Genomic DNA, 13,859 nt, shown 5'->3' on the forward strand with positions numbered 1-13,859 from the left:
TTCACGGCTATGGCCTGGTCATTGCATGGCTCTGTTTTGGTCATATTGTGCACCCCACTATCCTTCTTCTACTAGTGTGCTATGATATCTGGGAACTACCTAGTGTCAGTGAAAAGATGAGTATTACAGTACAGAGCGTTTTAAATAGCAGGCCAGTGGGTGGGGCGTCCTCTCTGTGATGTCACCGGAACGCTCCATCCTCACTGGGTGGCGTCCAATCAGTCTCCGAGGGGTTTAGCCAATGAGAACACACCGAGCAAACACGACACAGGGTGCAAAGGACACTGGGTGCAAAGGACACTGGGTAAAAAGCAGAGTTGGCCCACACCCCTGATGTTACAGTAACACAGTGGAAGGAGGGATAGAGGGATTGAGGGAGAAGCAGAACGGAGGATAAGTGTCCCTCTGGTCCCGTGGTGAGAGCGAGATTCGGAACGAGGGAGCGAGGGGCCGTGGAGAGAAGGAGAGGAATCGGAGGAGAGAGAGGGAGTACTGCTAGACTGTAGTACTGTGGTGGTTTCTCTCTTCCTCTGTAAGGGGAGTGGTGGATTGGTTAGTCAGACAGAGAGACAGAAGGAAGGCAGAGTAGAGATCCCTGTGCTCGTTAGCATGGCTAGCTCTTTAGCATGGCTAGCTGGTTAGTGTGTCCGTGTTCAGCCATCAGCTGGTCAGGTAGCTGTGCAGCTCTCTGGAGTTGATGCTCAGCACCACGCCTGAGTGGTTACCTAGCAACAAGGAGAGATAATAAGTGGGTGAACTAGTGCCGAGGTTCAGTCGGTTTTAAAAGGGAAAATCCCACATGCTTCTTTATCTTGCAACATTAAAGCACAATATCCTTGATTGTTTCAACTTCGACTGGTTGGTCATCTTTTAGCCAAACTCTAACTTTTAAAAAGTAACTATTTTATAAATATTTCCCATTTATATAAGTATTATATAAGTATTACAATGCTTAAATTAACCTTTAATTCACAACATCGTTATGAGGTTAGTAGCGTTAGATAAAAAAAAATACTGAAGCAAATAACTAATACCTTGCGTTAGCTGCATGGGCTTGTGAGTAGTAGCAGGCTGTTCTGTTAGTAGTAGTGGGGGTTAGTCCTTATAAGGGAACGGAAGGCGGGGCTACCTCCTGCGTTACCTAGAGTCTGCGAGTCCAGATCGTCATCGATAAACTCCTCCCCCTGGATGATGTGCTGCGTGTCCTCGCTGTGATTGACAGGGCTGGTCATCTCCTGCTCCTTCTCATTGTGCATCTGGGCGTACACGTTCCGGCCAGGCAGCTTTCTGAAAAACAGTGGAGGATAGGCATCCTCAGTCCTAAGCCAAGGACTGTGGGATTTGTAGTTTTGATGAGAGGTTGTGGCTGGAGTTGTAGTTCATGTTAATGAGTGACAGATTGTGGACTTTTTGCATTGGATGCAAAGGAAGTGCTATTGGTGTGACTCGTGAAAAGAAGACAAATCATGCACAACATATTCATTCATCTACATTCTAGATTCATCAAGTACATGCATTTATGTATTCTAGTACATCTATATTCATCCAGTTATGTTTTCACCTACTGTATCTTCATACATGACCTTATGTTTTCCTCTGTGGTCATGCAATGCCTCAGAGGATGACTGATTCTGATGGTTGAAGCATGGTTAATGCAACACCAGAATTGTGGGTTTGATTCCCACATGGGCAACATGCAGTATATTGACTATGTCACGATAGGTAAAAGCGTCTACCAGGAGTTTTTCCTGACCACATGCTGTAGACCAGGGATCATCAACTAGATTCAGCCACGAGCCGATTTTTTCTTGAGCGGATGGTCAGGGGGCCGGAACATAGTTACAAATAATTTGTCAACTGCAAAATCTTAACTATGTGAAATCTTAACTATGTGAAAACTTAACTATGTGAAATCTTAACTATGTGAAAACTGAACTATCTGAGTCTATTATACCCACCTCTTGAACTTGTAGAGGATGAAGGATCCGGTACCGATGACGCTGATGAGGAAGATGACAGCCAGAGCCCAGACACCTGGACCTGCCACTCCACCCTGAGAACCTGCAGGGGAGAAAATACACACACACACACACACATACACACATTATGATATGGCACATACACACACTGCACACAAGGATAGACAACACACATCAGATGGGAAATGAACACTACACAGACACACAGGGTAGGTAACACCAGTGGTGTAAAGTACTTAAGTAAAGATACTTTAAAGTACTACTTAAGTAGTTTTTTGGGGTATCTGTACTTTACTTTACTATTTATATTTTTGACAACTTTTACTTTTACTCCACTGCATTCCTAAAGAAAATAATAACTCCTTACATTTTCCCTGACACCGAAAAGTACTAGTTACATTTTGAATGCTTAGCAGGACAGGAAAATTGTTTAATTCACACACTTATCAAGAGAACATCCCTGGTCATCCCTACTGCCTCTGATCTGGGCAGACTCACTAAACACAAATGCTTCGTTTGTAAATTATGTCTGAGTGTTGAAGTGCGCCCCTGGCTATCCGTAAATTAAAAAAACAAAAAAATCATGCTATCTGGTTTGCTTAATATAAGGAATTTGAAATAATTTATACTTTTACTTTTGATACTTAAGTATATTTTAGCGATTACGTTTACTTTTGATACTTAAGTACATTTAAAACCAAATACTTTTAGACTTTTACTCAAGTAATATTTTACTGGGTGACTTTCACTTTTACTTGAGTCATTTTCTTTTAAGGTATCTTTACTTTTACTCAAGTATGACAATTGGGTACTTTTGCCACCACTGGGTAACACACACACCTGCTATGGATGTAGCCACCTAAGACACTGAAACAAGAGTATAGCTGGCACGTCACAATAAACTCAACAGAAAACAAATACATCTCACAGCAAAACACTCCATTCCACTCCGCTTCGATAAACACCACACAGTGTTTAACACACACACACACACACACACACACACACACACACGCACACACACACACACACACACACACACACACACACACACACACACACACACACCACTTCAAAGTTTAGCACAGTCTGGAAAAGAGATCTACACACAAACTGTGCAAGAAAATATAGAGTAAGTTTAAAAGCAAACGGAATAGATTAGACATCATTTGAACAGATTGTTTACCTATTAAAATTAGTGGATTCGGCTATTTCAGCCACACCTTTTGCTGACAGGTGTATAAAAGCCATGCACTCTCCAGAGACAAACATTGGCAGTAGAAAGGCCTACTGAGAGCTCAGTGACTTTCAACATGGTACATAGGATGACACCTTTCCAACAAGTCAGTTCGTCAAATTTCTACCCTGCTAGAGCTTCATGAAATGGGTTTCCATGGCCGAGCAGCCATTGGACTCTGGAGCAGTGGAAATGCGTTTTCTGGAGTGATGAATCACGCTTCACCATCTGGCAGTCTGACGGACGAATCTGGGTTTGGCGGATGCGAGGGGAACACTACCTGCCCCAATGCATAGTGCCAACTGTAAAGTTTGGTGAAGGAGCAATAATGGTCTGGGGCTGATTTCATAGTTCTGACAAAGCCCCTTAGTTCCAGTGAAGGGAAATCTTAACGCTACAGCATACAATGACATTCTTGATGATTCTGTGCTTCCAACTTTGTGGCAACAGTTTGGGGAAGGCCCTTTGCTGTTTCAGCATGACAATACCCCCATGCACAAAACGAGGTCCATACAGAAATGGTTTGTCGAAATTGGTGTGGAAGAACTTGACTGGCCTGCACAGAGCCCTGACCTCAACCCCATCGAACACCTTTGGAACGCCGACTACGAGCCAGGTCTATTCGCTCAACATCACTGCCCGACCTCACTAATGCTCTTGTGGCTGAATGGAAGCAAGTCCACACAGCAATGTTCCAACCTCTTTACTGAACAAAAATATAAACGCAACATGTAACATGTCTGGTGAGTATGCAGGCCATGGAAGAATTTGGACATTTTCAGCTTCTAGGAATTGTGTACAGATCCTTGTGACATGGGGCTGTGCGATATCATGCTGTAACATGAGGTGATGGTGGCGGACAAATGGCACAACAACGGGCCTCAGGATCCCGTCACGGCATCTATGTGCATTCAAAGTGCCATTGATCAAATGCAATTGTGTTCGTTGTGAGTAGCTTATGCCTGTCCGTACCATAACCCCATCGCCACCATGGGGCACTCTGTTCACAACGTTGACATCAGCAAACCACTTGCCCATGCAACGCCATACATGTGGTCTGCAGTTGTGAGGCCGGTTGGACGTACTGCCAAATTCTCTAAAATGACGTTGGAGGCGGCTTATGGTAGAGAAATGAACATTCAATTATCTGGCAACAGCTCTGGTGGACATTCCTGCAGTCAGCATGCCAATTGCACACTCCCTCAAAACTTGAGACATTTGTGGCATTGTGTTGTGTGACAAAACTAAATATTTTAGAGTGGCCTTTTATTGTCCCCAGCACAAGGTGCACCTGTGTAATGATCATCAGCTTCTTGATATGCCACACCTGTCAGGTGTATGGATTATCTTGCCAAAGGAGAAATGCTCACTAACTAATTTGAGAGAAATACGCTTTTTGTGCTTATGAAAAATGTCTGGGATCTTTTATTTCAGCTCATGAAACATGGGACCAACACTTTACATGTTGCGTTTATATTTTTGTTCAATGTAGTAGAAAGCCTTCCCATAAGAGTGGAGGCTGTTATAGCAGTAAAGGGGAGACCAACTCCATATTAATGCCCATGATTTTGGAATGAGATGTTTGACGAGCAGGTGTCCACATACTCATGTAGTGTATCTAACAGTTTAGCAATTTAGTAGGAAAGAAATGAGGGAAACAACACTGAAAGCAGAGAGAAGGTAACAAAAACACAAGCCCAATCAGATTTGAGGAAACGTAGACTCCTATTAAGAAAGCAGGAAGTAAAGCTGGTAGGTTGTGTGGGGCGACTAACGCACCGTTCTCCATTGCTCTCGTGGACGAGTCATTAGCTACTAGTCCTTTGAAATAAGATTGATAAAAACTAAATTATCCATTCAAAATCAACATTACACCAAATAATTATTGGAGAACATATCTATTATAAAATCATGTTTACAACATCACAAGGACATGAATACAGTAATGGGAATGGTTACCTGCGTTAGGGTCAGCTAAAGTCACCAACACCTGTAGACCTCCTCGTACGATGAAGCTAACGTTGTTCTCATTGAAGGCCTGCTTGATGGCAGGGATACGCTGTGGAAGAAATATAAAACACAACCATCAAATTCACACAATTCAATGACTACCTGTAGGAATGAGTCCAACAATGTCAATTAGTTAGGTAGTGTGTGTGTTTGATAGTGTACCTTATCCACAAACACACTCCTCTTAGCAGGCTTGCTCTCTGGTGGGAGAACGTACAGGTCGGCTGTGGTGGGCAGGCCCGGCTTCACCATGGTTACCAGGGACTCCTGGGGGATACCTGTGATCTGGGGGTCAAAGGTCATGGTCAGAAACGACATCGTCACCTTACGGGACGGGACATGTATCCCATGTTTTTACGACCATATTTCTACAACATGAGCCTTTATAAATTCAGGTAGTCCCTCCTCCATCACCAAATGTTTTCTCCCATTTCATAACTATACTGAACGTGCCTGTCATGTCTATATCAAATAAAATAATTGAACCAAACATATTGAGGCCAATGCAGATGCTATCATTATGTATCCTAAGGAATAGACTGGTCCTGTTATGTTATAGCATCAGGTCATGTATGAGGCAAGTACAGTAGACCCACCTTGGCCAGAATCTTGGTGACCACCTGACCCACGTCCTCCCTCCACTCTGGGATGTTGGGGTTGAGGAGGTCCAGGTTACTGCTGAAGGCCAGAGGGATGACCTGGAAACGGTCTGGGATTGGACAGAACACACAGGAAGTCAGCAGCCATTTTGGGTTACGGCATTCAGATGAACAAAAACCTCTGGATTAATAATACCATATTCATTTCTATTGTTTAGATGATTTAGAATAAGTCAACAGTTTCTCACGATCCTACATTCACTTCTTCTGCAGTATGTTTATTCTGTATCAGTTCTCTTGGAGTAAGATAATACAGTACAGTTCTGCTCAGTTAGCATTCTCTCATGAATAAATTAAACTCATCTATATTTGTTAAGATGACATCATTACCAGTGACACAGTTACACAACAGCAACACATGAGCTCATGGAAGACACCAGGGACACAGTTACACAACAGCAACACATGAGCTCATGGAAGACACCAGGGACACAGTTACACAACAGCAACACATGAGGTCATGGAAGACACCAGGGACACAGTTACACAACAGCAACACATGAGGTCATGGAAAACACCAGAGACACAACCAAACAACTAGAGCTATATCATCTATAATAAAAATATTGCCTCATACGATAACATCATAAATAGTTGATGTACAGCACACAAATAACGTCATATATAAGTATTCATCAGGACTCTTACCGTAGATGCGGACTGTCTTGGTGTCCTGCACCATGGAGCGTCCATTAGAGGCCTGGACAGTGACAGACACCTCTCCTTCCTCAGGGAACCGCGTTATCAGACTGTTCTCCAGGGACAGCTTGGGCTGCATGGAGACACACAATGAATGCATTCATTTATCAATTCACCAAATCATTTATGAACTCTCAACATTAGCTTTAGCACTGTTAGCATCACAAAAAGACAGTGGTGGCATATGGCTCAGATCACCTTTTGAACATTAGTTTCCATAAATCTGCATTTAAAGTGTATTACCTGTGGGTTGTGTGTGTGTCAGTATGAATGACCTGTTGGTTGTATGTGTGTGTGTGTGTGTGTGTGTGTCATGAGCCTCTCACTCCACCGGGTTACCACCTTAATTTTCTTCCACTCTGCTCACCACTCTCTCTACTCAGCCTAACTAGCTCCACCTGTCCCTGCTCTGCTCTGCTCTACTTACTCTGCCAGCTGCGCTGCATTACCCACTACCTCTCCCAGTATTTAAGGCCCTGTCTTTCAGCTCTCCGGTGTCAGATCGTCTGCAAAGCTCACACCCGGAACCTGTTTGCTCGCGCTTCTGGCTCACCCTGGTTTTGTGACCCCGGACCTGCCTGATTTTTGGAGACTCTTCTGCCCCAGGAGATCCAGACCTGTTTCTGCCATAACGACTCCTGACTACTCTTCAATCCCGGTAACTCTGACCAGCCTTCTGCCTTGCTACTACGTATTTTGGATTTCCCTTGAACTGTACTGCTGCCTTGTTTCATTCCGCCCTGTTGTGTCTGTGTCTCCCCCCCCCAGGACTTCTGGACCACCCACCACCGGCTTCATAGGACGCATCGCTGCCACTGGGGGGGGCACAGACCCAGCACATTGGACGGGACCCCTGTTACCCCTGGAGCCTTCATTCACTCCCTACTTCCCTTTTCCCTTAAGTTTTAATAAACTTTCTGGTGTGACGCAATTGTGGTCCTCTGGTCGTCTGTCTGAACCGTGACAGTACGATCTGACCATTATGGACTCAGCGCACACTTTCCCCGACATGGAAACCGATGAGCATGAGCAGCAGTTCCAGCAGCAGCAACAACAACTCGCCATGATCATTCAACTCCTCACCAACCTTACCCCAGCCAGTCTGCCCACCAGCCCTGCCCCCGAGTTACCTGCCCCGGTCATTGCAGCCGCTGCTCCGGAACCCAAGATTGGAAACCCCGAGCGGTTCAACGGCGATTCAACCCAGGTCCGGCCATTCCTGACTAGCTGCCGACTTCAGTTCTCCTTGCAGCCAAGGACCTTCGCCACGGAGGGGGCTAAAGTTGGGTATGCCATCACTCACCTGACGGGCCGAGCTCGACTCTGGGGAACAGCAGAGTTCGAACGTCAAACCCCCGCATGTGCAACCTTCGACCTGTTTGCTGAGGAGATGCTGAAGGTGTTTGACCTGGATTCACCAACCGCAGAGGCGTCTCGTGAACTGTTCAGTATTCGACAAGGCAGACGTACAGTCGCAGACCATTCCATCGACTTCCGAACCCTGGCTAGACGAAGTTCTTGGAACACACCATCGTTGGTGGACGCGTTCTTCCATAGTTTGGCTGACTATATCAAGGACGAGTTGGTCTCCCATGAACTGCCTTCCACTCTTGATGAAGCCATCGCACTGACTGTCAGGATCGACAGAAGGATACAGACCCGTCGTCGTGAGAGGGGGCGCCAAGGTCCACCTACTACCGGCATTCGGAGAGATCCGACTGGGCTCCTGTCATCTACTGCCACTCACCCAGGTCAGCTTGATCAGTCTGAGCCTATGGAGATTGGGCGAGCCTCTCTCACTCCTGCAGAGCGCCAGCGCCGCTTCACCTCAAACCTCTGCCTCTATTGTGGAGGTGATGGACATCGTGTGGTAACCTGCCCTTTAAAGGGCCGAAGCTCACCGGGCATAGGGGGAGTCCGGTTGAGTTCAATGACCATCCAGTCCTCCGACCGCAAACCCCTGCTGCAAGTTCACCTCCGCCTCTCTGACTCAACTCACACCCTGGCTGCTCTGGTGGATTCTGGCGCAGAAGCCAACATAATGGACATCAAGCTGGCACGCCAACTGGGACTGGAGAACCTCCGTTTGACACCTCCTATTCCTGCCCGGGCACTGGACGGACACTTACTCGGATCGGTCACTCATGTCACGGCCCCGGTCTCGATGGGTCTGTCCGGAAACCATCAAGAAACTATCCAGTTTCACCTGCTCCCCTCTCCAGGCCAACCCCTCATCCTGGGTTACCCATGGCTCCGCCGGCACAACCCTCAGCTCGACTGGGTGACCGGGGTGATCAGGGAGTGGGGAGAGGACTGCCACCGAACCTGCCTGCTTGCTGCCGCACTACCCCCTCGGCCAGTACCTACTAACTCCGCTCCTGACCTCTCCAATGTCCCAGAATGCTACCATGGTCTCAGTGAGGTGTTTAACAAAGCAAGAGCCACATCTCTGCCCCCTCACCGACCGTACGACTGTGCCATCGACCTCCTCCCTGGAACAGCCCCTCCAAAGGGTCGTCTTTATTCGTTGTCTGCTCCTGAAAGAAAGTCCATGGAGGACTACATCAATGGCTCTCTGTCCGCAGGATTAATCCGTTCATCTTCATCTCCTGCTGGTGCTGGCTTCTTCTTTGTGGGGAAGAAGGACGGATCTCTTCGCCCCTGCATCGACTACAGGGGACTCAACGACATCACAGTGAAAAACCGTTACCCTCTGCCTCTGCTCACCTCTGCTTTTGAGTTGCTCCAGGGAGCCACTGTTTTTACCAAGTTGGATCTCAGAAACGCTTACCACCTAGTGCGGATCCGGGAGGGAGATGAATGGAAAACCGCATTCAATACACCAACAGGCCACTACGAGTATCTGGTTATGCCTTTTGGCCTCACCAATGCTCCTGCTGTGTTCCAGGCTCTAGTGAATGATGTACTGCGGGACATGTTAAACAAGTTTGTCTTCGTTTACCTGGATGACATCTTAATCTACTCCAGAAACCTGTCTGAACACACCCGCCATGTCCAGCAAGTCCTTCATCGTCTTCTGGAGAATTCCCTCTACGCCAAGGCAGAGAAATGTGAGTTTCACGTCAAGACAGTGGCCTTCCTGGGGTACATAGTGGCAGAGGGAAGTATCCAAATGGATCCTGCCAAAGTATCAGCAGTCACTTCATGGCCAGTTCCGGAGAACAGAAAGAAGCTGCAACAGTTTCTGGGGTTTGCTAACTTCTATAGAAAGTTTATCCGGAACTACAGTACCGTTGCTGCCCCTCTCACTGCTCTAACCAGCACCAAGCAACCCTTCACCTGGACCCCAGCAGCCGACAAAGCCTTCAGTACCCTCAAGGTGAGGTTCACCTCTGCTCCCATCCTCCAGATGCCTGATGCGGACCGGCAATTCATTGTGGAGGTGGACGCCTCGGATGTGGGAGTTGGTGCTGTGATTTCTCAGTGGGCTGCGGAGGATAGGAAGCTCCATCCCTGTGCCTTTTTCTCACGTCGGTTGTCCCCCTCTGAGTGCAATTACGACATAGGGAACCGTGAGCTGCTGGCTGTGAAGCTTGCCTTGGAGGAGTGGCGTCACTGGCTGGAGGGGTCCACCATTCCATTTCTCGTTTGGACCGATCATAAGAACTTGGAGTACATCCGCACGGCCAAACGGTTGAACTCCAGGCAGTCCCGCTGGGCCCTGTTCTTCACCAGGTTTAATTTCACTCTGTCATACCGGCCTGGATCACGCAACACCAAGCCAGACGCCCTCTCCCGTCAATTCCAGAAGGATGACACCCCCTCCAAGGACCCTGTGTCGATTCTGCCAAGTCCCTGCATCGTTGCAGCTCTGACCTGGGCTGTTGAGGAACAGGTGCTGGAGGCTCTCCGTAACCAGCCAGGTCCCAGCACTTGCCCAGCTGACCGCCTTTTTGTCCCCGAAGACCTGAGGTCCCAGGTCGTTCAGTGGGGACATGACTCCCGCCTAGCTTGTCACCCTGGCTCCACCCGCACTTACAACCTGCTCGCCCAGAGGTTCTGGTGGCCCTCTCTGAGAAAGGATGTACGGGAATTCGTCCAAGCCTGCCCCATCTGCAACCAACACAAGTCGTCCTGCCAGCCCCCAGCCGGATTGCTGCAGCCCCTGCCTGTGCCCAGACGTCCCTGGTCTCACATCGCCCTTGACTTTGTCACGGGGCTGCCCCCTTCAAGTGGCATGACCGTCATTCTCACCATAGTTGACCGTTTCAGCAAGATGGCACACTTCATTCCCCTCCCCAAGCTCCCAACCGCCAAGGAGACCGCCCAGGTGGTCCTGGAACACGTCTTCCGGATCCACGGACTGCCAAAGGATGTAGTTTCTGACCGTGGTCCACAATTCTCCTCCGCTTTTTGGAAGGAGTTCTGTCACCTGCTGGGAGCCACAGTCAGTCTGACTTCCGGATTCCATCCCCAATCCAATGGGCAGTCAGAGCGGGCTAATCAGGAGCTCGAGAAGGCACTGCGATGCATGACTTCACGCAACCCCCACTCCTGGTCGCAGCAATTGACATGGGTGGAGTACGCACACAATTCTCTGACCTGCTCTGCCATCGGTATGTCCCCTTTCCAATGTGTTTATGGATACCAGCCTCCTCTATTTGCCAGCCAGGAAGAGGAGGTTACTTGCCCATCTGCACTTGCTTTTGCCCGTCGATGTCGCCGCACCTGGTCACAAGCCCGAGCCACACTCCTCAGATCCGTTGCCAGCTACACTACCGGGGCCAACCGTCGGAGAATTCCTGCTCCCACCTACCATGTTGGTCAAAGGGTGTGGTTGTCCTCGAAGAACCTGCCACTCAGGGTGGAGTCGCAGAAGCTGGCACCTCGGTTCATTGGCCCATTCCCTATCATAAGAGTGATTAGCCCAACTGCTGTCCGGCTCCAACTGCCTAATTCCCTGAGGGTGCACCCCACTTTCCATGTGTCTAAGATTAAGCCCATCCATGAGAGTCCGCTGGTCCCTGCTGCGCCTTGTCCTCCTCCTCCACGGCTCGTCGATGGTGGTCTGGTTTACACCGTCCGCCGCCTGCTTCGGTCCAGACGGAGGGGTAGGGGTCTCCAGTACCTCATTGACTGGGAGGGCTATGGACCTGAGGAAAGGACCTGGGTGCCAGCTAGTCGGATTGTGGATAGGACTCTCATCACCGCTTTCCACCAACGGCATCCTGATCAACCTGCAATCCGTAGGGGCCGCCCCAGAGGGGTCCCTAACCGTCCTGCCCGCTCGGCTTCCTGTCCTGTGCCTGATCCTGTCTCGGGACCTGTCCCATCTCCCGACCACGGCCCTCCGGCTTCCTCCGAGGATGAGGACGTTCACTCGGACCGTTCGGAGGAGTTCTAGCCCTCCTCCGGCTCCCCTCCTCCCGCCCGGCGTGGTGTTGCTCTTGGGACTTCTGGGGCCGTCCCTTGGGGGGGGGGTTCTGTCATGAGCCTCTCACTCCACCGGGTTACCACCTTAATTTTCTTCCACTCTGCTCACCACTCTCTCTACTCAGCCTAACTAGCTCCACCTGTCCCTGCTCTGCTCTGCTCTAATTACTCTGCCAGCTGCGCTGCATTACCCACTACCTCTCCCAGTATTTAAGGCCCTGTCTTTCAGCTCTCCGGTGTCAGATCGTCTGCAAAGCTCACACCCGGAACCTGTTTGCTCGCGCTTCTGGCTCACCCTGGTTTTGTGACCCCGGACCTGCCTGATTTTTGGAGACTCTTCTGCCCCAGGAGATCCAGACCTGTTTCTGCCATAACGACTCCTGACTACTCTTCAATCCCGGTAACTCTGACCAGCCTTCTGCCTTGCTACTACGTATTTTGGATTTCCCTTGAACTGTACTGCTGCCTTGTTTCATTCCGCCCTGTTGTGTCTGTGTCTCCCCCCCCCAGGACTTCTGGACCACCCACCACCGGCTTCATAGGACGCATCGCTGCCACTGGGGGGGGCACAGACCCAGCACATTGGACGGGACCCCTGTTACCCCTGGAGCCTTCATTCACTCCCTACTTCCCTTTTCCCTTAAGTTTTAATAAACTTTCTGGTGTGACGCAATTGTGGTCCTCTGGTCGTCTGTCTGAACCGTGACAGTGTGTTTGTGTGTGTGTGTGTGTGTGTGTCAGTATCAGAAGAGGCTGGTGGGAGGAGCTTTAGGAGGAAGGGCTCACTGTAATGGCTGGAAAAATGGAATGTGGTTTCCATATGTTTGATGTGTTTGACTCCGTTCCATTGATTCCATTCCAGCCATTACAATGAGCCCATCCTCCTAAAGCTACTCCCACCAGCCTCCTCTGGTCAGTATACATTACCTGTAGGTTGTCTCCTATCCACCAGTAGAAGACAGTCAGGTTGGCCTCTGAAGGAAGCACCACAGCTGTCAGGTTGACTTCCTGGTTAACCCTGGCAATGGGAACTACTTCCAGGTGAACTTCCTGTAGAGGGGCTGTGACCTGGATGTACATGATGGCCTGGTCGTGTCCGGCCATGTTCTCTGCCTTGACGGTGACGCGGTAGACCCCCAGCTGTTCGTAGCGGTGCTGGATGGGCTCGTCTGTCACCGTCAGGTTCTGGTAGATGGCCCTCACCCCGTCACCCAGGTCCACCTGGTACTTAGTGTTGCTGGTGTCAGCCTGGGTGAGGGAGGAGGTACAGGAGAAGAACATCACTGAATTGGGCTGATAAATGGGATAAACTAATGCTCTATTTCACGTGTCAAACTCATTCCACGGAGGGCCGAGTGTCTGCATGTTTTCGCTCCTATGAATGACCTGTTGGTTGTGTGTGTGCGTGTGTCAGTATCAGAACTCGACTTGATTGATGAATTAAGGTCACTGATTTGTAAGGAACTTCACCTGGTTGTCGAGGTCTTAATTGAAAGGAAAAACCAAAAACCACAGCCCTATTTACTACGAATGTAGTTTGAGGCATTAGCGAGGTAACTTTGGTCAACCCTGAGTTCAACTTGGGATAACTGGAACCACAAAAGTGCCTCACCTTTCAGCCAGATACATTTCTATGGCAACAAATCCTTCAGATCTAACCTGCTCCGGGGCAGACCAACTCAGGGTTAACCTGAATGAAGTATCTGAGCCACGAGTTGAGGACCAATGAAATCAGATTCCCTCCCTCTCGCAAAAAGATTGCTTCATCATCCACTTCATTTGAGGAAGACAACTGAATAAACATTTACTAATCAAATGTGTTTTTGTGTGTTAAGAAATAGTAATACCTATCACATTACACATTTAGTAATGACAAATGCA

The 13,859-nt window shown here is 48.8% G+C and overlaps 1 protein-coding gene across 1 annotated transcript in view; it reads right to left on the reverse strand.

Moving 5' to 3' along the window:
* Positions 1–660: 660 nt before the first annotated feature.
* LOC311113110 (VPS10 domain-containing receptor SorCS2-like) overlaps positions 661–13,859 on the reverse strand; it is a gene marked incomplete at both ends in the record, with an annotated part of 337,488 nt that continues 324,289 nt past the window's right edge. Inside the window, 9 exon segments of the mRNA XM_084156253.1 lie at positions 661–725; positions 1,130–1,332; positions 1,959–2,061; positions 4,996–5,037; positions 5,176–5,275; positions 5,389–5,511; positions 5,823–5,935; positions 6,534–6,657; positions 12,906–13,226. Of these exon segments, the coding sequence (XP_084012379.1) occupies positions 661–725; positions 1,130–1,332; positions 1,959–2,061; positions 4,996–5,037; positions 5,176–5,275; positions 5,389–5,511; positions 5,823–5,935; positions 6,534–6,657; positions 12,906–13,226 (1,194 nt within the window).

The sequence above is a fragment of the Coregonus lavaretus genome (assembly GCF_964263955.1).
Source record: "Coregonus lavaretus genome assembly, chromosome: 39".
In the NCBI taxonomy this organism is placed as follows: Eukaryota; Metazoa; Chordata; class Actinopteri; order Salmoniformes; family Salmonidae; genus Coregonus; species Coregonus lavaretus.